Source organism: Neopelma chrysocephalum, unplaced genomic scaffold, assembly GCF_003984885.1.
Source record: "Neopelma chrysocephalum unplaced genomic scaffold, ASM398488v2 Primary Assembly neopelma1_97390, whole genome shotgun sequence".
Classification (NCBI taxonomy): Eukaryota; Metazoa; Chordata; class Aves; order Passeriformes; family Pipridae; genus Neopelma; species Neopelma chrysocephalum.
The window spans coordinates 6,014,110-6,039,216 of NW_020926031.1; the positions used below are offsets into that span (position 1 = coordinate 6,014,110).

Consider the following 25,107-nt stretch of genomic DNA (forward strand, 5'->3'; position numbering starts at 1 on the left):
ACACAGTGAAGACTGAGTCAAAGAAATTCATTGTCATCCCTACACTGGGCAGCCTGTAAAGAAGAATCTTAGGCTGTATGAGCCAAGGAGAAGAAGAAAACCTGTCTGAGAAATGGTCTTTTGTGGGAGGGATCAAGTGTGTAGGTAAAAGGTGAAGGGTGGGTCAGTCACTAATCTGCTGCACTGGCTTATTTAGTTTATTAGATCATGTCTGTCCAAGAGGCATCTGTCCTCACCTCCCCATCAGCAGATATATGTTATAGAGGATCCCAGAGACTGTAAGCACAGGATACAGAGCACTATCCTATATCCCTCTCTCAAAGATCTCATAACTTATGAAGTTACAATCACAAGTGCCTATAGCCAGGGTATGTTTGGTTCATTGCCATTGATAGGTTTTGGCATAAAGTTCTCCACAGGAAGGACTATAACAGAGTGAATGAACAAGAGTGTTTACCTGGTATCCATGCATGTGCCTCATCAGTTTTTCACTCAGTGGGCTACTGTTCAGGATGGAGTTCAGGACTTTGACAGCTGCATACATGGTGTGGTCATCACGGGCCATAGCAATGAGACCCAGGAGAATGGCAGGGCCTCCAATAAAGTTCAGGCTGGTAGCTGCTGGAGTGGACTGGAACATTCTTACCCCTAGGAAATTGCAGTGTTATTCTACCAGGAAATTACATGGACTAAATCTGTTATTCGACAGAGAAAAGCTCCACTCTTAAAAAGTATTAAACATTAAGACAGAGTGCATTTACCATATTGGCCCACAGCAACTGACCCAATAGTCCGCAAGGAACCCGAGAGGTGTCCAGCAATATTCTTTGCTAGGAATATTGGAGTTGAACTGTCCCGAGAATTAATCCCAATCTAAAACAGATAAAAGACATTCTCAGAAAAACCTTTCTAGTACTGGAGAGACAAAAAGCAACAAATGCATGCTCTAATACTTTAGATTATTTTATTACTTTTAGCCTATGAAAGCCATCTTTTTTTTGTTACAAGTTGATTGTTAGAACAAACATTCACCCACCTCCAATATCCCAGAACCCCATTACTTTCACATGTAAGTAGACCTGGCATTAGCAAGAATGATAGAACAGCATGTAAAAAGTCCTTGCGAAGGCATTAAGAAAACACAGAGTGAAACAAATTATCATAAGACCTAAAAACTATGTCTTGGTTCCTGTTTCAAGAAATGCTTTTAACATTGTGTTCAGACTGTCCAATCTGTTCCATTCCACAGGTGAAAAGTAACCCATGAGTAGAATGACGTTAAGGAATGGGAAAAGAATCTCAAAAAAAATCACTGAATGTACACAACTAAGACAAACTCACAAATTTTGCTTTAGGTAACTGCTCAGAAACAAGAGAAAACTTGTTTAAGACAAGGGAAGTTTGTGACCTCTTTGGCAATCAGCCGGCCATCCACTTCATTGTAGGAGCTCTTTATATCTTGAACTGTAGTAAAAGTTGAGCACACGGCATTGATTCCAAAAGAAATCTTCTCTTCTGCCACCAGAGGTGCAGTATTATGATCACTGTACTGGTCCTCACCTAAAACAAGACAGACTATGAATATCTGAAGAAACTTTGCATTAGTTCATATTCCACATGAATATTAACTATAAGCAAATGCCCCAAGACTGTCACCTATTTCCCTTCCAGCAGGACATGGTCTTATGGCTAAGCCTCTTCAGAACTGCTGCTGATTAGTGAGAAGCAATGAAGTGGTGAGACAGGACACAACACTGCTGAAACAATTCACACTGGTGTTCGCAACAAGGTCATAAATCCATTTTAAGGAATAAAACAGTATTTTGGGGCATTGTGCTGAAGCTTTTTTTAAGTCAAAATTTCCATTTGACAAGTTCCTTTAAGTCTTTTGATGGAATAGGGAGTCTGGAGGAAGAGAGAGTGAGATCATTTTACAGTTGTGATGTCACATCTTGTATGTTGCTCTGTGATTTCCCTGCATCAGGGAATCTCTGGAATCAGATTGTCACAATCCATGATTAGTACAAAAGTCCATCTGTGCAGAACTGTGCAGAGAACAAGCACCCCAGATTGCATAAAGACTCAATGCTTCAAAAATCAAGTCCTTCTGACTTCTATTGGTAATGTTTTCATTTTAGAGTTGTACTTTGATACGATTTATCTTTCAACAACCCCCTCTCCATGCTTGACTTGAAGATTTTTTGTGTGTAGATAGACAGCATTTTGAAGGACTACTTTTGGACAGCCTTCCCTCTGTTTTAGGCTGGAGCATCACCAGGTAAGATTATTCTGCTCTTTTCACATGAGAAATGACCATCCCATGTCATCCCACGTCATCCCAAGCTCTAGTACAGAGGTGAATGCACTACTTGTTGAATAAACAGTAATCAATAACTGAAATGTTTTGTCTGCCTGTTTAATAATTGAAGCTAACAATGTACTTTCGTTAAAAAGGCCCTTCATTACGTGGAATGTAACTTATTGCCCTACCCCTCTCTCCCCTGTGCTCTCTCCTACTCTGCAGGCATTTGCAATTAAACTTGATACTTCTTTTTCTGCTGTGCTTTTTTTTCTTTTTTCTTTTTTTGTCTTTTTCTGTAGCACTGTAAATGCAGAATGTCTCAGTTAAAGCTGGTGCTTTAACTTTTGTTCAACAGAAATCACAATCTTGCAACTCAGGATGTCCCTCTTTACTCTTCATCTCTTTCTGCTGCTTGATTCCTGCCCTTCTTTTTCTGCCCCATTCACAGCATGTTACAAGATCCTCATGTATCTTGCTACAATCTTGTACAACACTCAGTAATGCAGTTTTCCAGGCTTTTAGAGTGAACTCTAGACACAGTTGGAACACTAATAGCAGATGTAAGAATAAAAAGAGCATTCCCCTGAAAAACAAATGGTGGATATGAGAATGATCACATACCTTGAAGCTGTACTGCTTGGAAATTGCTACAATACTGTGGGCCAAGTTTAATAATCATCTCCATGGTTTCCACAGAAATGGCTTCTTCAAACAAGTATGTAGGGCCCAGGCGCCAGGTCAAGGAGGACTTCTGTTTCCAAATTCGAGGAGTAGCTATGTACCCATAGACATCAATAAAGGAAGAGGGTTCCATGGAAATGCAGCTACCTGGTAAGGGCTGGAGATACTGCATCTGCAACAGGGAAAGAATTCACTGAGAGGACCCCAATACACTCAGGGTGCCTTAGGGTCCTGTCCCTGTAAAGTACTGCCTGTCACCTCTTTGCTCATTGAAGTCTCAGTCAGCTGTGCAACACAATTATCAACTACTGCTTAGAAACTGGACTTTGAGAAGTACCATAAACATAAGCATTTTGGAATATTTAAGCTTAATTTTTGTTCAAAAAACACAGTCAAAATAATTTCAAGTATTGGCAAAGAAAATCCCTATCTTGACCCCAGACTTATTTTTCCTGTTCTAAACTTCATAACTCAGACTGTGACTTTCAACACGGAAAGACAAGTTACAGATAGGACCTTGTACTGGCACCTAGAGAATAAACAGTTTTTGAAGAGTGTAGATTGTCCAAGTGCACCAGTTAGCTTCAGTGAAGCTAACATTGTTTAGGAAATAGGGTCATTCATTCTCAGTATCAAAACAAGGATTTGGCCTCCTAAACTGCGTGTATTATTTTATTTAAATGCAGACAGCTCTAATAGTAAGTATGGTAGAGAGAAACTATATTGTACTTCAGGGCTTAGCCCTGCCTTTAACAATTTGCTGTTAGAATGAGTGACTCCTAGAATTTACTGATTTCTGACTAATGAGATGTAGAGGACAGGGCTGGTCAATATTAAGAGTTAGGACTTGAGTGAACACTTGAGCGAACAAATATTAGACTGGATGCAACACAGTAAAACCCACCCCCAGCTCTACCAACCAAATATAGCCTTTGGTATTGTTAACAACCTTTGTGCATTTCCAATTTCTTAGACAATCGTTTCTTCACTGTACATATAAAGATGATGACTTGCATCATGTCAGAGATCCCAGCACCAGGACAATTTTTTATTTACCAAAAGCTTTTTTTATTTATATGAGCTGTTTCACTGTATGTTAAACACGTTTGCTATGAATTCTTTAATCAATTGCAATGTTTAGGCCTAGTTTTATTGATGACTTTCAGTCTCATTTGAAGGAAGGCAAATTAAATTAAATTTTCATTCTTGAAATGGATATAGGTCCCAAAAGGCACTTAGAAGACATATCATTTTTCTCAAATATGAGAAAGAGAATATTTGGAATTAAACAGGTTGCGTTTACAACGGAAGTGTAATACACACAAGTGAGCTTTGCATGCGTTGAGAGTCAATTGAAATATGGAAAAAAAGAAGGAAGAGACCAAGGTTACAAGTTTCAATTAATAAACGGATTCTATTCAGAAACAAGCCCAAAAAACCACCACACCCACCACAGTTGCAATAGAAATAGGCTGCACTTTCAACACTGCCAGCCTCCAGCATTCAAAATGCAAAAATCAGATCTCTGAAATAATTTGAGATTAGCTTCAAAACCAGGAGCATGATGATGTTGATAATATAAACCAGGGGCTATTCTCATTTATCCTGTAGATTATGAACCCTTCAGGTGCATTTGGATTGCTTTCTCGTGATATTTCACACAACCTGAGAACTGACTGCTATGCAACAGGATCACAAGAAATGGCACCTTAGGGGAAATACCAGTACACCAACATTTGCGATTAACTCATGAGATGATATAATCTTACACACTGAATAACTAACTCAGAGGAACATCTGTCTGTTCCTGAATGCTTAGTGTGCTAGCGGGAAAAAGGCCACTGACTCATCAGTTGATTGTTCAATGGGTGTAACAGGAAGAGGATGGCTTGAAACATGACCACGTAAAATGCTTGAGGAAATTCCTCCCATCTTTGGATTCTTGCAAAGAGCTGGTCAGTCACAGAAGCTTATTTGTCTCTGACCTTTCTTCAAAAGAAAAAAGGAGCGTCCCTACATAATTCATCACCTTTGCAGGTTTTAGCCTAAATCCAAGGCATCTTCAGTTTAGGGTTCTTTGATCACACTTTAATGTGATGTACATTTTATTGCTGCCAACCTCTGCAAATCTTGAGTTTAAACTGATAGATCCTCAAAATCACTAGTGAACTCAGAAAATTTTGGCCTAAGGGTACAACTGGATTTCAGCAGCATAACCCTGAGCTACCTGCAACGAAGGTAACGCCAGCTCTCAGAGGAGCATCACCTCTCAAAATTGCCCTGGTTCTCTACACGCTGAGAGGGGAGGAGGGTACTAGTTCAAAGCAGCAGTATAAGCTGAAAACACATTTCTGAAAAGCAGCACAAATATCCCCTGTTTTGTATGAATTTCTGACTCCAGTGATGCTCAGCACAGTGGTACATGTTATATAAGCAAATCACCATGCTTTGAGTTTCTCAGATTAATACTGAAAAGTTACAGATGCTTTGCGAGATGAGAATGAAAAGCAACGCAAGGCAAATGTCAGGCATAAGATCTATGCAGAGAGCCTTTACCTTTGCAGAGCCAAGCATCTGACCATTTATATGAGCTGACACAATGCAGGTCTTCTTTGCTTCCTTAGCAACTGTCACTGTGAGATGATGCCACTGACCAGTGACCAGCAGTTTACCACAGCCAAACTGGACTTGCGCTGGAAATGGAGAGGGATTTAGGACCTCACCCTCAGGTTCCATAATATCTGTAACAGCAAAAATAGGGATAATTGAACAGAAAGTCTCCCACCTTCCCCTGCCTCTGGAACACAACTATCAAATGTGACAGAAAGAACATGACTCTATGTGGGTAGAGTATGATTTCATGCTATTATGTTCAACATCTTTAAAATGCTCCCTGAAGGTCTATTATCAGGACCTAAGACTTGCAGAACACCTAAGATCCCTCCAGCATACAGTGTGCCATCCTCCCATATAACACCTGCTAGTTGTCTCAATGCTGCAAAACTAGACTGAACTAGGACAAAGCCAACATATTCTCTAAGAGGAGAACCCCTCAGGATATTCACTGAGTTACCTGACACAGAAAGAAAAATCCTAGTAAATTCATGAGATGATAAAAATCTGTATATTAATTTGTAGTTTTTATGAAAAGAAGCGAGCTGGAATTTTTAACATCTAAGGCAATTAGAGCACTCACACAAAGTCAGCTGTACATGAAAAAAATCTCAGCTACTATTCCCACTTCATTCTCAACCTCCTCTGGAATACTCATTCACAGTTACATTTGATGTACCTACTCTACTCAATAAGTAAAAAGGAATAAATATCAACGTGGAAAAATACTAACAGGCTGATATGATAGAAAACATTCTGAAAGTGAGGAGAGGAAATGAGTTGTTTCATTAGGAAGCTAGATCACATCCCAAATCCTCAGTCCTACTCTCCAAACCTGCCTAGTGTCACACAGAACAGGCAGAGACCAGCTGGTTCAAGCCCAGTCTCCACAACTGCAGACAACAATATAACTGACATTCAAAAGTTTTCCATAGAATATTGCAGGCCACAAAGTAATTCACAATACCTACAGCAAACTTAAAACTGAAACATGGCCAAGAATTACAATCACAACAGGCTGCAGGAGGAAACTGAACAGGTAAATCTCATTAATATCCTGAGTACTTCAAAGAAGAGGAAATTTGTTAATGAAAAACTCTAGATAATCAGAGGACACAGCACTGAAGATTAATTGAAAAGAGCCTTACCAAGTGGCTGGAATTCCACTTCTTCTGTGGAAATGACCAAAGAAAGGTCCTGTGGCAAGAAGCTTACAGAAAGGCAAACAAATTCTTGCTCTGTTCTTGACACGTGCCTCACGACCGTAAGGAAACGGACTGGGTGATTGTTGTGCACCAACCCAAACTTGCTAATCAGAAACCAGCAGGAGAGTGTCAGGCCACTTGAGGGAGGGAACATTCTGGTGCCTGTGGACAGAAAACAAAAAGGCAGCAAGGAAGTTGTATTCCTTGTGCAGCTATTAGCAAATTGCTTTTTGTTGCATTTGTAGTCCAAACCATGCAAGAACTGACATTAGATTATGAGGTTTAATTTCTGTTCTATTAGATTTCACTGCCTGTATTCAATATCACAGAGACTGCACATATGAGTCTGCGCATATGTATAAATGACCTAAAATTGACTGATGAGAAATGACTACTAGAACTCCATGCTATGGAGCTTATCAATTAGGAACCACTGAGCCAGAAACAAGTTCTTAAATTTTGCAAAAACTCAGGAAGCAAAAGGTACAGCCATTTCACTGTTCACCCAACAGAGGATTCTGATGTTTAGGAGAACCCCATTAAGTGACAGGTGCTATTGCTGCCATGGGAGATTACCCAAAAATCTGGTGGCTCTGATTTGTTAAGACTGTTTTCTTAGCAGCCTGCCTTAAATTTTTACTGCTAATGTTAATCTTAATTTATCACACTATTAAGCTGCATCTGATACTGCATTTTGCTAAGCAGTTCGAATTATACAGTTCAGAGCTGGTCTGGGACACAGAGAAATATTTTGAAATACACAGTTTATTTGCTGCCATTTCTTACAGCTGTTGAATGCTTTCAGTGGGGCTGAAAAGTGAGTGCTTCCAGGAAGCTCCAGGTGAGTCACAGTGCTTACCCATGCCAATTCCTCCCGAGACAGATTGGTCTGCACTGGGTCCCATAACAGTGGCCAAGGTAGGGAGGTATAAACACCTACAGAAGCAAGCACCCATTCATCAAAAATGTAAAATCATCCCTGAAAGTCACCAGACACTTAATACTGCAAAATCATGGTAGCAAGGCAGAGAGCAGGCTATCAGTAATAACAAAATAGGTTGGCAAAATTGCTGCAAGGGATGCAGCAATAGGGCACATAAATAGGTTAAGACAAAGAGAGAAGTGAATAGTTACTGTGTCCAGAGTAAGGGCTTGGAGACTACAGAGCAGCTGAAGAAAAAAGCAACAGCAACAATACCCATAGCCTTCCATGGACATGTCAAACTCCACAAACGATGGAGCCAAAGCAGTGCTGTGTAGCTGGAAGTTTCGAGGTGATGTCATGGAGATGAGACTCATTGCAGTCTGGAGTGCAAGTGCAGATCCCTTAGACACCCAAGGAGAGTTGCTGACAGGCACAACCGTCTGAGGATCAGTTTTATTGTCCACCGTGTCCTCTTCTGAACCTACAAGATCAATAGAGTGCCTAAGCAGATCAATGTCTGCAACACTTTTTCCAGTCACAGATGTTGCCCATATTCTATTTATCATTGCTAAGAAAAGCCCTACATGCTCTTGAAATAACACATCCTCAGCATCCTGCGGAAATACAAAAAAATATTGCACTAAAGGAATTTCGAAATGGGAGGCTGGCAGGAGAGATGAGCTCTACAGAAATGATAGCCGAATTTTCTCCCCACGTATCTTCAGATACATCCAGACTTCACTGCTGGTAAAAAAAGACCCCAACCCACTGGTTCCATTTTTCTTATACACAGACCTTTCAATTCTGCTGTAACAGAACAGTTGCAAGCAACATGTGGGAGAGGATTTGAAGAATGACTGCAAAGAATATAAGACAGAAATTTATACCATGCTGTATCAGGTGTCTCCTGGGCATGAGAACAGTATAAGAGCCAAATACTATTACTGTAGCCTTTCACCTGCAAAATACATTATAGCAGAGAACTTGGCTGGAAAATAGCCTTTATAAGCAAGGAAGTCTACAAGGATATCCTAGGGACTATAAAAAGCAGTGTCTTTTTATTCACATCTTTATTCTCTTTCTAGATATAAATCACAGGAAAAACATGCTGCAAAACCATGAGACAGCCTCCTTGGTTTGTAGAATATGGTTAGTATTTTTATAGATCGCTTCCATGTCTGATCTAGGAAAGTCTGAGTCTATAATCAGCATCTAGCTTGAGCTAAGATATTACATAATTTGATCTCTGATGATCATTAGATCGGCTCTCAGTGTTGGTCAAGTACCACCCAACCTGGGCAATACCTAGTATAGAACTTCAGCCATACTCCACCTTTACCATATCTGTCTTGGAGCAGCCTACTCAACAGAAGTTTCCTGTCATTTTGGAGACATCTATAACCCAGCCACTGTATCAGCAACAGGCTATTCATTATGTGCTTACCTGCATTAGCCGAATCACTCCCCTGACATGAAGGGACCTTGGTCTTGTTTGTGCTGTGCCTGGAAGGCAGTATTGGAGAACCTCCCAACCGAAGAAATTGCCTAACATGAAACAAAAAAAATTAAGAAAGCAACTAAAAAAAGGAAAACAATGAAGCCAGACACTTTGGAGTCACAGCAACCAGGCAAATACAGCTCAGTCCTCTGGAGAACAACTTTCTTATTGAACACCAAATTTTAAAGACTGAGAAACAAGACTACACTTTTTATTTCTGCACCTATTATTGACGTGGATCTGAGATAAGAGAAAGTCACTTTTACTCTTCAGAAAACAGCTTCTCCATATGCATACCAGGAAATAATAACGCTAGTTGTTTTGCAATTACTTAATTAGTTCATTCATAAGTGGCCTTACAACCCCTGCAGAGATGATGCAGCAGAACACTACAGACTCACCATCTTTAGTAAGTCATTTAAGCATATATCCTGCAATCAATGAGAAAGTAGTATTAACTGAGACTTGAAACAAAAGGCTGAGTCTTGCTGAATTAGAGCACTACGTGAAGCATCTGATTATTATATAAACTTCACAAAAAATTGCACTAAAGCAAATTGTACCATTAGATACAATCTGATACCTTAACACTTCTGGCTCAATAGCCTGTGATGCAAGCTTCTCAAACACTCTAGTGAGGGGCAGATGCAGCGGATGACTGTCATTGTGGAAGGCATCCTGACAGGAAGTTATGATGGTGCTCAGCAACCCAGATTCACACATCACCTGACGACTCTTTTCTGACTTCACCAGGGACTGGATATGATCAACCACAGCATATTGGATTTCCTGTGAAAGCTGAAATGGATACAGAACTGAAGTCAGAGGGCTGGAACTAAAATTGCACATAGTAGCTGATTTATTTTATTTAATTTTTTTTTCATTTGTCAAATCTCTGGACGTAAAAATCTGGCGCAGAAAAGAAGCCCCTAAGGCAGAGGCTCAAGTGCAACTGCTTGGCTGTTCTGTAAAGTTCTGCAGTTGCACAGTGTCCATATATTCATCTGAGAGCTGCTCAGCCATCCACAGTTCAGCTTTCGTGCCTCAACACTATGGCAATGAAGGAGAAGAGCTCTCGGTTGTCATTCTAAAGAAGGGACCACCACCAAGGGCAGGTTATTAGGCATAAGCTCCAAGACCAACACAGGAACTCAGAATATATTTAACATTAAGCCTGTGGAGAGTCATACTGGTATGATCTACTCTTCATTCTAAAAGTACTGTTTTAAAACAAAACTGTATCTAGCAATGTCATGAAACACTTAATTTTAAACACTTCTTGACATGTTTTGCTGAATTGAAGCTTTACTTCATTATTGCTTCTTAATGATCTTAAAATCTCCCATTTTTCATAAATTATTTTTAGAGCATTTTGTTCCCAGTTAGGAACGGATTGTACCCCATTGACCTAACTAGATTTCACACAAAAGTAACTGGATCATATATTTAAACACAAACCTTACAAAGACAAATTGTTCCCTACTCCCAGGAGCTCTCCTGCTTTCTCATATACTTTTCCAGGAAACAGATATACAAACTTTTAAAGAAAAGGACAACAATGGTGGCAGACATGCAAACTGGGGCACTGGGATTTGATTTTATAACATGAATGAGAATCAACTGGATTCAGTATAACCTAGTTTATTAAGTGTAAAGAGGAATTCAGCTCTTTTGCATCCAACCAAACAAAACCAGTACAGGACAATTTCCAAGCTAACAAACAATTTGTTTTCAAAGTGTCTCCAGCTGCAACACTTAGATAATAACACTGGCATATCCCTTAGAACATCCATTCTGTTTTTGCAAACTCAACTACTATTTTTCATATCTGAAGGATGAGTTCTTTGGATAACATTTTCTTCTCTCTGAAGGACTGTTCATTCCCAGGGACGCAATTTTCACTGTGCATCTCATTACATGTAGAAATCATCCACCAGACTGAACTACACTATTTTTCAGAGAGGCACTTACTGCTACAGTGTTTCAAAGTCTCACTCATAACTTTTAGGATCTTTTAATTAATAGCTTACTCCATTTCTGACTATATGCAGGAAAGTATCAAGATGTGTAAAATTACAACTAAACAGAGAACAACGCAGGTCTTGACTAAGTGAAACAACTGGTTTACTCCAAAATAAATTCAATAAAAGGATAATGGCATACAAAAAAACCTGACTGTTTTCATTAGCTTAGCAGCTTTGTCAATACCAATATTGCCTTGTTTTGAATAAAACGTGTTGTTTTCATGGATCTTTGTTCCAGTAAAATAAGATTTTAGTAGAAATATTAAAGGTGTCCAGGAAACCACGCTGTGTGTTTCTATATGCATGGATTGATTTTCCTAGCACATATTACTTGCACCATGAATCAGGATATTGAAGGTACAGTTAGAATGTAGTTGAGGTCTGCCTCAAATTAGAGTCTTAAGGGCAAAATGTCACGTAGCAATTTGCCCAATCTGCTTAAGTAGTTCCCAGATTCTTGCTCCTAAGAGCCCATAGTTTCAAAACTTGGTAGCTGAATTTAATTTACCGTTATTCATCTTCAAGATTTTTATGCTATGTTCAAGATGAGCAAAAATGATGAACCTTTGTCAGTTTGCACTCACTTTGTCAGGATGCAATTTCCTGAGATTTAAGAATGATACAGCAATAATTCTGTGTGCATTTGCAAAAAGCAAAGTTACTTCTCAGTCTCAGAGTACCTCTCACTTGAAAAGCTAGCAGCCTCTCACAGAAAATTAACTTCCTAACAAATCACAGATTTAGTTTTACTAATGAAGAAATCAAGGCATCAAAAGAAGAGCTTTCAAAAAGTTCCAAAGTGACCCAGGACTTCAAATTGTGCTTTCAAAAGAAAAGGTAGACATCCATTAGCTTAAAACCCACTGTCTCTAGAGAATTTGAGTCACTGCTGAAAATCGTGTGCATTTTTTTCCTCTTAAAATGTCATAAAAATATTCATCAATTTATCACAGCTTAAATTCCTGATGCTCTGTTCTCAATTGCAAGCACATTCCCTTTCTTTCATAATATTTTGCTGATTAACTCTCACCCACTAAGAAGCAAAACTTACTTCGCTGACAGTAACTGGTTTTCACAAAGTTACAGAATAACTCGTGTTCATGTGCTCTTTGCAAATAGGCAAGGAAAAAAGTATTATGAACTGCATGAACTGTTTCTACATTTTCAAAAACATGGAACAAGACAGGACATAGTTAAATGCCCCAAATAAGTCATAAACATCTTCATCAGGCTTTTCACATTTCACGTCAGTACAGTATGTAAGAGAAATTACAGATCTTTGCTCATATAAATACCAGGGTTACTACTGCCTTCTAGAGGAAATACACTAGCAAGCCTTGACTATTTGAAGCCAGGCAACAAAATCTCTTCTTAATGTTAAGAATCCTGTTGTTAATTCTGGTGGTCTGACACACCTCTTGCTAACCCACTTACTTTTAGTTGCAGTACTTTTTTCCCCACACTATTACCTGAATGTAGCGTTTCCTTCTCATTTTTCCAAGCTACTCTGCAGTGCTATAATATGATGTTCATCAGACATCTGAAGGGAAGACAAAGCTGTCCTTGAGTGCCACCTTATAAATAACATGATTGCATGAAATAGAAGACAAAGTGGAAAATTATCTTCAGTATAGTTAAGCCTGGGATTCTTGGTAGAGGTCCTATCTCTTCAATCCAGGGTACATTACCAACAAGAATTTATGCAACCTCAGAGGCACTTGCTGCTTTTTAAGGAGAAAGTGATAGCAAGAGAAACAGGACAAATAGAAGGGCAGGCTGTGGGGTTGGAAGCACAGGAAAAAAATTGCTTAGTTTGTATAAACAGTGAAAGCTTCAGAAGCTCGTTGATCAACGAACAAGTAAACTTCTAACTAAAAGCCTCCTACCAGAGTTTTGATCCATTCTCCATTCCTTTATCCCAAAACCTTAGCTGCACAATCCAAAGGGGAATGAAGCTCTGGCCAAATGGCTGAATATTTTCCTTGCACAGATAATGCAGTGCAGTAATTTAGGAATTCACTGTGACATTAACAGTTACATTACAGTAAAATCAGTAATATAAGTCTAAAGGCAGACAAATCTCAGTGTCACACACTCTAAAGTGTATGCTAACCTGTCTCTACTTAGTTTTTGAAATGTGTAATGCTATCTTTCATCACTGAACAGGCAGCATATTAATAAAAGGAAACTCTACCTTTTATTTGGTCAAACATTATGCAGTCTGATGGAAAACAGTTTAGTAAGAGTCATAGGCATGAACATGAGCAATGTCTTTTAAATAGAGTTTATTGACTCAAAGACTGTCTCTTGGGCAGTTTTAAAGTTTTAAGCAAATTTTCATACGATATGACATTCAAATGTTTGGTTTTTTTGGTCATACCTAGGAATGGCAGTAATATACATCCACAAATCTATTCTCCTCAGCTTTTAGTTTCATTCTAGAGAGTATTAAGAAATGGATGAAGTGCAAAATCACCTGTTTTAATGTCTGCTATTGTTTTTTTCTATACTGACAGCCTCAAGAGTGCTTCAACCTATCACTGCTTGGGTCTGACAAAGGTCACTGAGAAGTTGCAAAATTGGCAGGAAATGGATATTATCTCTGAGAGTTAGAATCAAAGTACATTAATTTTATTGAGTTCCATTAATGTTTCTGTAAAAGCAGTGCTTTCTCATTGCCAATTCAGTGAAAGCAAAGGAATTGCACATGACCTGAACCGATTCTGAAGATTCTTCCAGATTAGTCTTGGATACCTGGGCCTAAAATATCCATCACGGCACTAAAGGGATGAGTTACTGTCTCTTTTCCAAAATTGCTCTTAAAAAATGTACTATTTGACTCAGTCTTAAATTCAGAGCAAGAAGCCCCTTCAGATTTTTTCATGAAAATCTGCAGTAAAAGGCTCAATTCACAAAGACATAATTTCATCTCTCACATAACTGTCAAACACTGTTGTGCTAAAAAAAAAAAACAATAGTACCCTGCTTGGGACAGAATATATCCATCCAAAGACTAATTCCTTCACTTATTTTCCTTCTACCAAGTAGCTCCCCTTCACTAACCATGGAGTTCCCCCTTTTGCATCAGATCTTACCCGACTCCTGTGTTCCAAGCAGCATCTCACTGCACAAGGGTTCATGCAGTGGTATATGTTATGACTAAAGGCACTGAAGTCCAGCCTTTTATGTCTGTACCTGGCAGCATCAGTCAGCTTCCCAAGCTCTGAAATATTCTATTCATTCTCTCACCCACTTTTAAATAAAAATAGCCAGGAAAAATTCTATTTTTCCTCTATCCTTTTTGTGGGTTATTTGGTGAAAAAATCCTCAAGACATTTGTTAACTCCAGTCTGGAGTCTGAATCAGGACCTTGCATAACAGTGGTCCCATTTTACATAAGATAATCCTATTCACAACAGCAATACTAAACAAACACTACCAGCAATAATTTATTGTTGACTAAGAAAAAAGGAGCAAGAAAGAAACAAAAGATTAACATACTTTAATACATAACTGAGGTTGCTGGAATTTGTGCTCTAGTCCTTCATATTTTTAAGAACACTGCCATCTACTGAGGGTCTGAGAGGCTTTCTCTCCTACAGAGCTCAAGTCCTAGAGCCAACTCTGATTTCTTGATGACACTCTCATCTAATTAACTGTTCTACTTGATTTTCAGAAATTAATTACTGTAATTAACAAAATTTCACTAGCTGATGGTTTGGTTCCACTAAACAAAGTTGGGATGTGCCAGCAGTAACTTGCCCTCCCACCTTCCATAGCTCTGGATGAACAATCTGGTTTTATTTCAATCCCTTCATATGTACTTTAACTGTATCCAAGTATTTTAGACCAAATAGCAGATACAATATAGCAAATATGCTTATGCAGAGTGGTTGTGTGCATGGAAGGTTTGACAAATCAAAACAGGTCCTAAGCTGCATTGAAAGTTTACGGACCTGTAAGTCTGAGGAGCCAGACTGTTCTGGTTGCTAGGTCCACTAGTAATACTTTAAACAATTTTCAAGGGATTTCTACACTCTGCCTTTATAATAAGTATTCTGGGACCAAAATCCATGTACTGCATCAGATAGGTATACAAACACTTAGTCAAACTGATAGCCAAGAACCTTTGTTGTTCTTAATCTGTTGACTCAGTGAAATTTGTGCTATTCCTCCTGACAGCGCTCCAGGTAAATGTTAGTACCGCCACATTTGCAAAGAGTTAGCAATTCCTGGAAATAAAGCTACAGAAAAGTAGAAGACACTGTTTAGATGACACTTTGATATGTTCATACTCACCTGAGCGTGTCCTTCTTTGTACAACTTTGGCAGCAACCTCACCATGACACAGACAGCACCTGGATGTACAATGGTGCAGTCTCTCATTTCCAAGCTGCAGTAAAAAGACACATCATCATAATTATCATTAACAGTAGCAAAGAGGGTCCAAGAATGTTCCAGCAGAGCACAGCGTTAAATCCTCCTAGCAGTAACCAGGCTCAGCATTTGAAACTAAGCAAACAATACAGACAACCTGGATGAGCTGGAAGCCTCCTTAGAGTAAAAACAACAGGACATTACCTGCTCATGAGCTCAAATCTCAGGGACCTGCACATTGCTGCACATGTGCAGCTGCCTCTTTATACGAACTATGCCTTTGAAGGTACTCGCAGTACAAAAAAAGAGACAACCATAGGAATCACTGATGTATCAGTCCAGAACCAGTATTATCCTTTCTATTTTCTAGCAGTTTGTCACTTTGGTTATACAGTAACTTCATTACTTCAAAACATAACAGAAATAAGCAAAGATGAGGCAGTCTTGGTGAAATCAGTATGCCAGCCTACCCTTTCAACACCAGAATCTGCCTAAATTAGTAAAACAAAGTTGAATATCTGTGCCACACCACAGAGAAGATTTCCTTATGCCATGATGCAAGCAAGACGTTAGATATATCTCAAAGATGAACCCACAGCATAGCAGTAGCTCCAGTGCAGGCACTGCAGGCTCATCCTGTTCAGAGTATCATCGGCATTTCTGGGTGCACCTCTGAACTGGAGTTGTGATGTGCACTGTCAGAAACATCCTTCCCAAACAGAACTCACAAGAAAAGCAAAGGCAACATCTAACTGCTGAATTTAGACTGACAAAATAATAATGCACAATGTCCTTTATGGACTGTATAAAACAAAGGGTACAAGTAAAAGAGTGAGCATTTAAAAAAAAAAGTTTTACAAGGGATCTAAAGGAAGGTAAAAAGGCTGCAATTAAACATGTTTATTAGCCACTTGCAAAAAAAGGCTTATCTGATACATCAGAGCAACGAGTAATGTGTAGCACACTGCCACACAGTGACAAATAATTCTTACTGCACCCGCAAGAAAGATATTTTCAAATAAATTGCTCATTTGTAATATTTTCTGTGCAATGAATCAAAATCAGATCTGGTGTTGCTGCAGCAGCGGCTCCAGTGTGGATACATACATCTGTACTTGACATGAATGTGGGTGAGCTTTTAAATGTCAAACAATAAAAAAGTATGCTCTGAAAATATGCTCTCCTCCCGTCTCCCCCCCAAAACCCTAATCATTTTTGAAGAGAAAAATCCAGGCTCACTAAAATCAATAGGGTTGAGATTGTGGTTGGAAAGCTTCCTGGCTGGAAACAACCTTGAGGTGCTGGTCAACATCCTGTTGAACATGGGCCAGCAATGTGCCCAGGTGGCCAAGAGGGCCAATGGCATCCTGGCCTGTATCAAAAACAGCACGGCCAACAGGACCAGAAGTAGTGATTGTCCCCCTATACACAGTACTGGTGAGGCCAGACGTCGAGTGCTGTGTGCAATTCTGGGCCCCTCACTACAAGAAAGACATTGAGGTGCTGAAGTGTGTCCAGAGAAGGGCAGCAAAGCTGGTGAATGGTCTCTAAGAATATTATATAAGCCTTATCTCCAGCCTTCTGTGTGGTTTTCCTCAGAGGCCCTCATTTTATGGCCTGTCTTAGTACAAAAGGTGTCTTCCCATATCAGCTTGCTCCTGCAAACATCCCATCTCTCACAATCCTGCCCCAGGGCTATCCAGTCAGCCCCATGATTCCACTCCATCTATGTCACCAGTACCATGGTATGAATCGCAAATCTGCTCTGCACTGGCTGCTACTTAAAAATAAGATAAATAAGAGGGTTTGGGGACAAAATGAGACGTCGCAAAGAACCTGAAGAGCCATTAGCACAGTGAGTCTGTAGTAACAGCAGGTGCAGCAGCCATTCTGCTCAAGCGGGCACAAAGAAGGGCTCCCCTGCCAAAGAGAGATCAGCCTCAGTTAACACAGCTTGCAGCAAGCTATGTCAAATCACCAGGAGCAAAAGGAAAACCAGAAACCCATCTGTCACAGAAGGTGTTTCAAACATTACTGCAGGAGCAGGAACACAGAGGGCTGTTTTTGAGATGGGAATATCAGGGTCAATTCCCCCGTGGCCCAGCAGCTTGCAGCACCACTGACCACAGGACAGTGTAAGGGGCTAGAATATTATCCAGCACTAAAATACGAACTTTGGGATGTTAAATATAGGTTGTGGGATGGGATATCACAGGCCACCTACACTGACTGCACTCAAGTTCCTCCTTTCAAGCTGCATAGCTGCAGCCTGAAGCCTTCTTCAGGGGGAAGTGTGAGTTTGGAGTACAGCTGAGAGGAAGCTGCATCAGGGGAACTACAGGCTTGCAGAAACTATGGGAACTTGATTTCTTATTTTTATTTTCATAACATTTACTGCTGGAAAAGTATCCAGGCTATGTAGCCTGATGATTGACAGCTTTCCACTACATGTTCCTCTTCTGTGTTTGCATACATTTGTCATGGACAGTCTCCAGGTACCTCTAGCTAATTTGGCTTCCTCTTGTGCCTTCATATCCCAGAACCAAAGCCAAAAGGTCCTGAAACAGACACTGTGAATGGAATGGATCCCGATTTACAGGATTAATTTCTCCACGAGCGCTATTGAGTTATTTCACAGCCTCGCAGCTCAGCAGGCAAAACAACACAAGAACATAGGAAGCCTTGCTTTACATTTCAGATCTAATGACTTGAGAAAGACAATTAGAAGATAGAGCCATACCTTTCCCAGCATTGCCACTGATCTACTCTTTCTCCCATATCCTCTCTTATATACGCACTTAAGCAGCACAACTACCGCCGTCTGTATACACTACACATTAACCCACGTTCTCTCAAATTGGGCTACGAAGATCTACTTTGAAAAGAGCATTCATTCCTCCAGAACTACCAACTCCTCTGCCCAGCACTGAGTATCTAACCAGAAGCTTACAGTGTAATTGAGCAGTGACAGGGAGCAAACATCTCCATGACTACTTCAAAATCCGCTGCACAAGGAACAAGGAAATCTACTGTACATTTTTCTTGTTGCTTCAAACAAGTGTAAATATAACCAGAAATGCTTACTCAGCCTGACTCAGTTCTTGGGGAAACAAAAGCTCTGCTGACTTCAGTGAGTGCTGCTACAAGTGGCAGAGCTAATGTCTTGGTCTTTAAACCTGGAAGATGACTGTGAAATAACCTACAATAAGGGCTGAAGGAATCTCACACTTATCAACTTAATCTTTTTAAGCATAACTCCAACCAGAAACATGGTTTATCCTTTGATAAAAGGACTGAGAGATTTGAGATAAAGCTACAGACAAATGAAGGCACAGAACTCACAAGTTACGAAATCCAAGTTATTCAGAACTGATTCACAGCTGACAGCTATGCTGATTTCTGGTATAGTCTTTCCTTCCTACAAAGGATATATATTTTGATATAAACCTCCATTCAGTGAGGGAGGTAGCATTACTATTCCTTTTCCAATCTTCTCTAATTCAGCATGAATAAATGAATGAGAGTGTGTCTGCACACGTGTGCTTAGACACATATGCATAGGGGAGCATTTAAAATAACTTAAAATAACTTCTATTTTTAAGAATAGAATCGGGTAGATTCTAGATACTAGAATCTAGTATCGGGTGACTAGAAGCAGCTTTCCATATAATTGAAAAACTCAAAACTGTTTGGGGCAGACTCAAGCAGAAACTAAGCACAAGCTGCAAGTCCCAGCAATCCTGTCCTTAGAGTCCATTCCTGCTCCCATATTGCAGGTGTCAGAACCTTCAGTACAAACTCTGCAACTATTGGGTTTGTGTGTCCCACTGCTCCACTAAATCCTTATGCCCTAATTTTTACCATTGGTTACCTTTTCAAAAGTACTTTTCAGCTGCCTGGAAGCCTGGGAGTTGGGATTGTGACACTGATTTGTTTGTTCTTAGGTTATATCGCACCTTACCTCAGATTACTACCACATAAAATGCACATACCAGTCTTATTACTATATTTCCTGCAGCAAATAAAAACTTACTTCTCCTCAGGGTTTCCCCATAGCCTATAGGCAGAGGCAGGTAATTTGTTGCCCAATCTTTTGAAAGCAACAGGATGCTCTTCTTGAGCTTGGGGTCCCTCCTGATCACCTCTTGATGCTTCTCCCATCTCTGGCTTTCTCTCCTTGAAGTAGCTCTCCTGATGGAGAGTTCCTTTTACCATGAGATCAAGAAAATTCAGTATCCATATGCAGTTCTTTAGCCACATTGGGAAAGGTTCTGAAGAACAGAAAGCTGCATCCAAAAATTCTGCAAATGTCCTTTTCTTCTCAAGGCTCAGAGGAATTTTCCATTCCCCTTGCCATTCCCCTCGTGTCCAGAAGCATCCAAGTGATCCGAGATCCTCTGCCATCTTTTCAAAGAGACCACTCCTCTGGAAGAAGTTGCTGTTAACAGGGTCTAGGTGCAGGGCAGCTGTTATCACCTGAAGTGTGTAGAAAACAAGCTCCAATATGCAATTCTGTCCAAATGCTGTCCACAGCCCAGATGGAGGGTCCTGCAGTGCACCTTCCATGTCTGAGAGGAGGGACAGGAGCGCATTGAATCCACTGCAGGTTCTGAAAGCTGAATGGCTCTTGAGACTCTCCAGTATCCTCAAGAGTGACTACAAACATTGAGAAGAAAGGAGCACTTAAATCAAGGAACAAAGAAGCTTTAGAATATTTTAAAATTCCAAGTTTGTACCAGAATTCTTTCACTGAAATTTCACTCTTTGAAATACAAAAAAAAAAAAAAGTTGGTCAAAATAAAGGTCATCATTGCACAGCTTTTCTCTTCCTCCCTTCCCCCATATACCCAATGAGTTATACAACCAAGACTTGAATGCACCCTGAGGAGCAACCTGTGGAGTCAGCCTGACTGGTAGGGAATAGTGCTCACAGGAACGAGCAAAGAAATAAAATTTTCCGCATTACATGTCCTAGTCAGTTTGGCCAGAGGTAGTTTCATATTTTGGCTATTCTTTTATCAGTCTTCTCAGACTCTCTCAAGAAACCTGTCTTTGCCTTAAATAAATGAAAGTAGAGATTCAATTGTAAATACCCTCATATAGAAACTGACAGGAAGGTGCAGCTCTCTCTAAGCGAGTCTTCCTGCAGCCCTGAATACGCAGAAGCCACACAACTTTTGCTCATATGACTGGGGAGGCCCTTTCCAAAAAAGCAGTGACTCATGATGGCTCAAAGAATACTGCAAGGAGCAGGCTCTCCTCATTAAGAAAGGCAATAATATCTTTCTCAGCTGAGGTATTTTTAAAGTTTGCACAACATTTTGGAGGAAAAAAAGCCATAAAAATGAGTGCCACTTGACAATATTATACATGCATAAAAAAACAACTTACACTACCTGTCAATTTTGAATGTTATGGGCTTGCCATTTTAAAACAAATCTAGAAAAGTTATTAAGAGCCATGGAAGTAAAACTAGTGAGAAAAAAGAGCTTGCAAGGAAACAGTCTAGTATATTTGAATGTAATCCATCCCAAGTTTTTGGAATGTTGCACAATTCGTTTTGTAAATACGATGTTCTTACAGGCACCAGGGTCTTTTCAAATTTGAATCCAGAGTTTTTCACATTGGAAAGGGTTAACTTTACTCTTTCCCAAGAGATATCCAATGAAAGAACTTCACTTTACAGCCTTCTGAAGAGGAACAGTTTCTAACAGAAATATATTTGCCTGTAACAGGACCTAGGACTGTGGGAAAGGGTTGCCAGAACTGAAGGGGGAGGGGGAACTCCATTACTGTCATTCAATTTTGTATGATAATGTATCAAACCAGGCAGAGACTTCTGAACAGGGAGTAAATTTAATAATTTAGAGTTGAAGTTATCAGGATGGCTTTAACACATTTCAGAGAAGGTCAACAGTAAACACATTTCCTCCAGCTCTAACTCAGTTAGAATTTAATCACCTATGAGTTAGTATTCCTCTGTCTTGAATCTATAAAACTGATGTCTGCTGGAAACCCCCTAACTCAGTTAGTGTTAACAGAATTTATTTCACACATTCCATTATTTGTTATTCTTCATAATTGTCCACGTGCCACGCTGGAATACGGCAGTGCTAATTGCATTTGGGCTCAGGCTTTAACAGCTAAATATACATTAGCAAATCAATCTGAATTTGTGTGTAACACAATCACAGTCCCAATGGAAAAAGATAATAAATTCATTTGCTTACATTATGCTTTAATACAGTTATCATTTGTCAAAATTAGACACTGAAGCTGCATTTATTTTCATATTAGTTTGGACACCATACTCAACTTTTCCACAGATATTGTTAAAGTTTACTGTTTCAAATCAAAGCTATAACCTTTTTCCTATTTTTGGTTGGTTTTTTTGGTTTGTTTGTTTGGGTTTTTTTTAAGTAACATTGTTCTTCTTTTATCACAGACGAAATTGTTATATTGTGCTGAAAGGTGAATTCCATTCACACTTGGTAGAGAAGGTAGAATGAAACTTTAAAATCAGTGCTTATAACACTGCTGCTTTTCAATTTGACGCCTATGACCTAAACCAAAATAAAGCACAGTGATTCTTTCCCATTTCATTGCTTACAGATCAGACCCTCTGTAAACATAATAGAGGCTATGAATAGTTCTAATTTCTTCCTCCAAACATTCATAGAACTCCTCCTTTCAATTGCCTCATCTCTTTTCCCACGACATTGGTATATGTAAGAGATGACAAAATTAGGGACAGCAGACTTTCAACCTTGGAAACTTACCAGAATCAAGCTGTTCATATCATGCCTACCCTGTCCCTTCCAATCTTACTCCTTTACATCTTCTCACATCTTCTCTCCACATCTCCACTTTTATTCACATTTGTTTCTCCTTTCTCTGTCACATTACATAGAATTGCTCGTACAATTGTGCCTTTGGCATTTCCATTTCTCCCTTCTGCATTCCTATTTAAGTCTTCAAAATACTTCATAATCTGATACTGAGTGAAGGTGTTGACCATACATGCATGCCTAAAAATCAAAGTGCCTGATTTACCACAGTCAAGATCTGGCCCGTGGCTCTTTTTTATTCTGCATTTACCACCTTGATAAAAAGACTGTGGTGACAGGAAAAACAATTTGCCACAAAGCCAAGAAGTTTCCAAGAAAACAATGCCCAAGTGAGAGCCACGTTAATTACCTTCAGCAGATCTAGTTTCAGCGACAGTTCCCCTTGAGTAGAAGAACAGAGGGCCCCAATAATAATGCTCATATATTCTTCATAATTGATGACTGATAGCTGCTCCAAGATACTGAGAGTAGCACTCCTGTAGCACTCATCATCCAAAAATATCTTGATATACGGCACCATTCCATAGTCCTTCAGAACAACTAGGGAAAAATATGGTATCATTTGTTACTTAAACTATCCTTTGCTTGTAGTTTTCACAGGCAGATTTTCAGCGTTGGTGTGAAGTGCCACATTTCTACAAATACAGCAGGACAGGTAAGAGAAACAGTTGTGTCAGCTAAAGATGACACAATCGAGTGGCAAAAGAACAACGAGGGATAAAATGACTGGATAACCATGGTTTCCAATTATCAGAGATGACAGCTTCCCAATACAATAATGAGTGAAAAGAAAAAAGACACCTTATTAGTTTTCAGCTTAAACATCTCTTTAACTTAGGAAGGGAACTTTGTGATGGTTTCTGACAATATATTTACCCTGTGTAAGATGTTGCAAACCTGATAATTCTTGGATTCCAGAATGAATTGAGTGGATTCCTGTATTCAGTAGAGTTCATTTCTGTATTACTATGTTCCACAAGATTCCCTACACACAGACCTCTTAGGTATGCCAACACTAATGTAGGAGTGTCACTCTGCATGCATATGATCCAATCAAGATTTCAAGTAATAGATACAATGGAAGAAAATCTGGATAAACAAACAATACGCAAGAGTCACATACACACTCTTGTTTTCCATAAGCTAAGTTTCTGTGTTCTATTTAACCACTTCAGGAGGATCCACACTGATGAAGGAAAAAAGCTGACTACTGGGATAAAGTGCAGTATCCAGGATGAGAAGAATACCTTTGTCATATTTCTTCCTGTTATCCCTACACTTCTAGCTTCTGTCCTCTGCTTTTGACTGAAGCACAAAAGTAAGAAATTTTATTGGTACTCCTTCAGAGCATGGCCACTTACCACTAAATATCATAATGGAAATGCAGTCAGCTGTGTTTTCTTACCAGTGTTCCTCACGGACCTCACTGTAAGGGCAGCCACCATCTTCAGCATCACAGCATTTAATTCCTTCTCTGTGCCTTCTTCCAGACCAGGCAGATCAGTTCCAGCTGTCAGTATATTAAAAGTCATAATACAATATATAAGACATGGATAACTGTAGCTAAAACACATTAAACCACTTCTCCAGCAAATTCTAGGCTAAATTTCTGGAAACAAAGAGAGGGGAGTAGTGATAATGTCTTCTCACCTGTCCCTCTTCCCTGTGTTTAAATTTACAAATTACATAGCCATTCCATCATTCATTCTGTAACATTTACATCACCAAGCTGTCTAAAGCAGTGAAATGTAATGCAAGACAGAAGAAGGCCCCTATGCACCAGCTCATAACCAGAAGGTAAGTTTTCAAGAACTTTGGTATTAATCCTGGCAATCCTTATGTACCTTATAAACTCTTGTACTTAGTTCTCTGATATCAAGAATGCAAATCTAAGTGTCCTTGCAGGTGATGGATGTCTGCACTCCAAAACTTCTGTTGATATTCATAACCCTCCTGTTGTTTGGAATAAATGTGTATAAATAATTCAATTATTCTTGCTGCCTCAGAAGTTATGCCTAGTACTTTGGGTCCCTCCTCCTTTACTAAATTACTACTGCACTGAAGTTTAAAGGCATTTCCCAATTAATATAGTAGAGAAAATACTATAATGAATTTTTCTTTCTTTAAAATAGCAGTTATAAACTTTTAAATACATGAGTCTGTCTCCTAAGTCAGCCGTACTCCACAGTTACCACACTAGGACTATTACCTTCCTGTTTTCATGCTAGGATATAACTCTATCACAAGGGATGGTAGTAATTGTGGGTAACATCTGGCCAAAATTCAATAAACTTCTTCCTGTCATGAGTGCTGAGGATTAAAATGTTATTTTCAGAGGAACTAAGCTTTGTGGAACACTCTTTTTTGCTCCAATCTCAAGAGGGCATCCTAGAGAATCCCAGATTAAGACCTGTTTAAAAGTGTGGCTGAAGGGCACTGTCCAGAATAATTCATCATACACTAGTGAAGAATAACCCAGAACTGTTTAGACTAGTGAAGAGAACAACAAACAGCAAAGATTTCAGAGGACCCAGCTTAATGTGTCACAAATTTAGTCCAGTTGGCTTGCAGACATCATCTAGCTACTCAGTGGATAAAATACATACATTTACTGTAGAAAGAGATTATTCATTC

General features: G+C 39.4%; 1 protein-coding gene across 2 annotated transcripts in view; it reads right to left on the bottom strand.

Annotated features, from left to right (window-relative positions):
- The window catches only part of WDFY4 (WDFY family member 4), a 128,076-nt gene that overhangs the window by 85,578 nt on the left and 17,391 nt on the right, over positions 1-25,107 (bottom strand). For both annotated transcript variants that reach the window (XM_027672326.1, XM_027672325.1), the window contains exons 10-23: positions 23,879-23,983; positions 22,823-23,013; positions 19,659-20,281; positions 15,548-15,641; positions 9,808-10,022; positions 9,171-9,271; positions 8,000-8,207; positions 7,661-7,737; positions 6,745-6,963; positions 5,540-5,724; positions 2,924-3,155; positions 1,409-1,560; positions 762-873; positions 458-648 (exon numbers count right to left, since the gene is read on the bottom strand). In XM_027672326.1, coding sequence (XP_027528127.1) covers positions 458-648; positions 762-873; positions 1,409-1,560; positions 2,924-3,155; positions 5,540-5,724; positions 6,745-6,963; positions 7,661-7,737; positions 8,000-8,207; positions 9,171-9,271; positions 9,808-10,022; positions 15,548-15,641; positions 19,659-20,281; positions 22,823-23,013; positions 23,879-23,983 — 2,705 coding nt within the window. The remainder of the gene's footprint in view (positions 1-457; positions 649-761; positions 874-1,408; positions 1,561-2,923; positions 3,156-5,539; positions 5,725-6,744; positions 6,964-7,660; positions 7,738-7,999; positions 8,208-9,170; positions 9,272-9,807; positions 10,023-15,547; positions 15,642-19,658; positions 20,282-22,822; positions 23,014-23,878; positions 23,984-25,107) is intronic.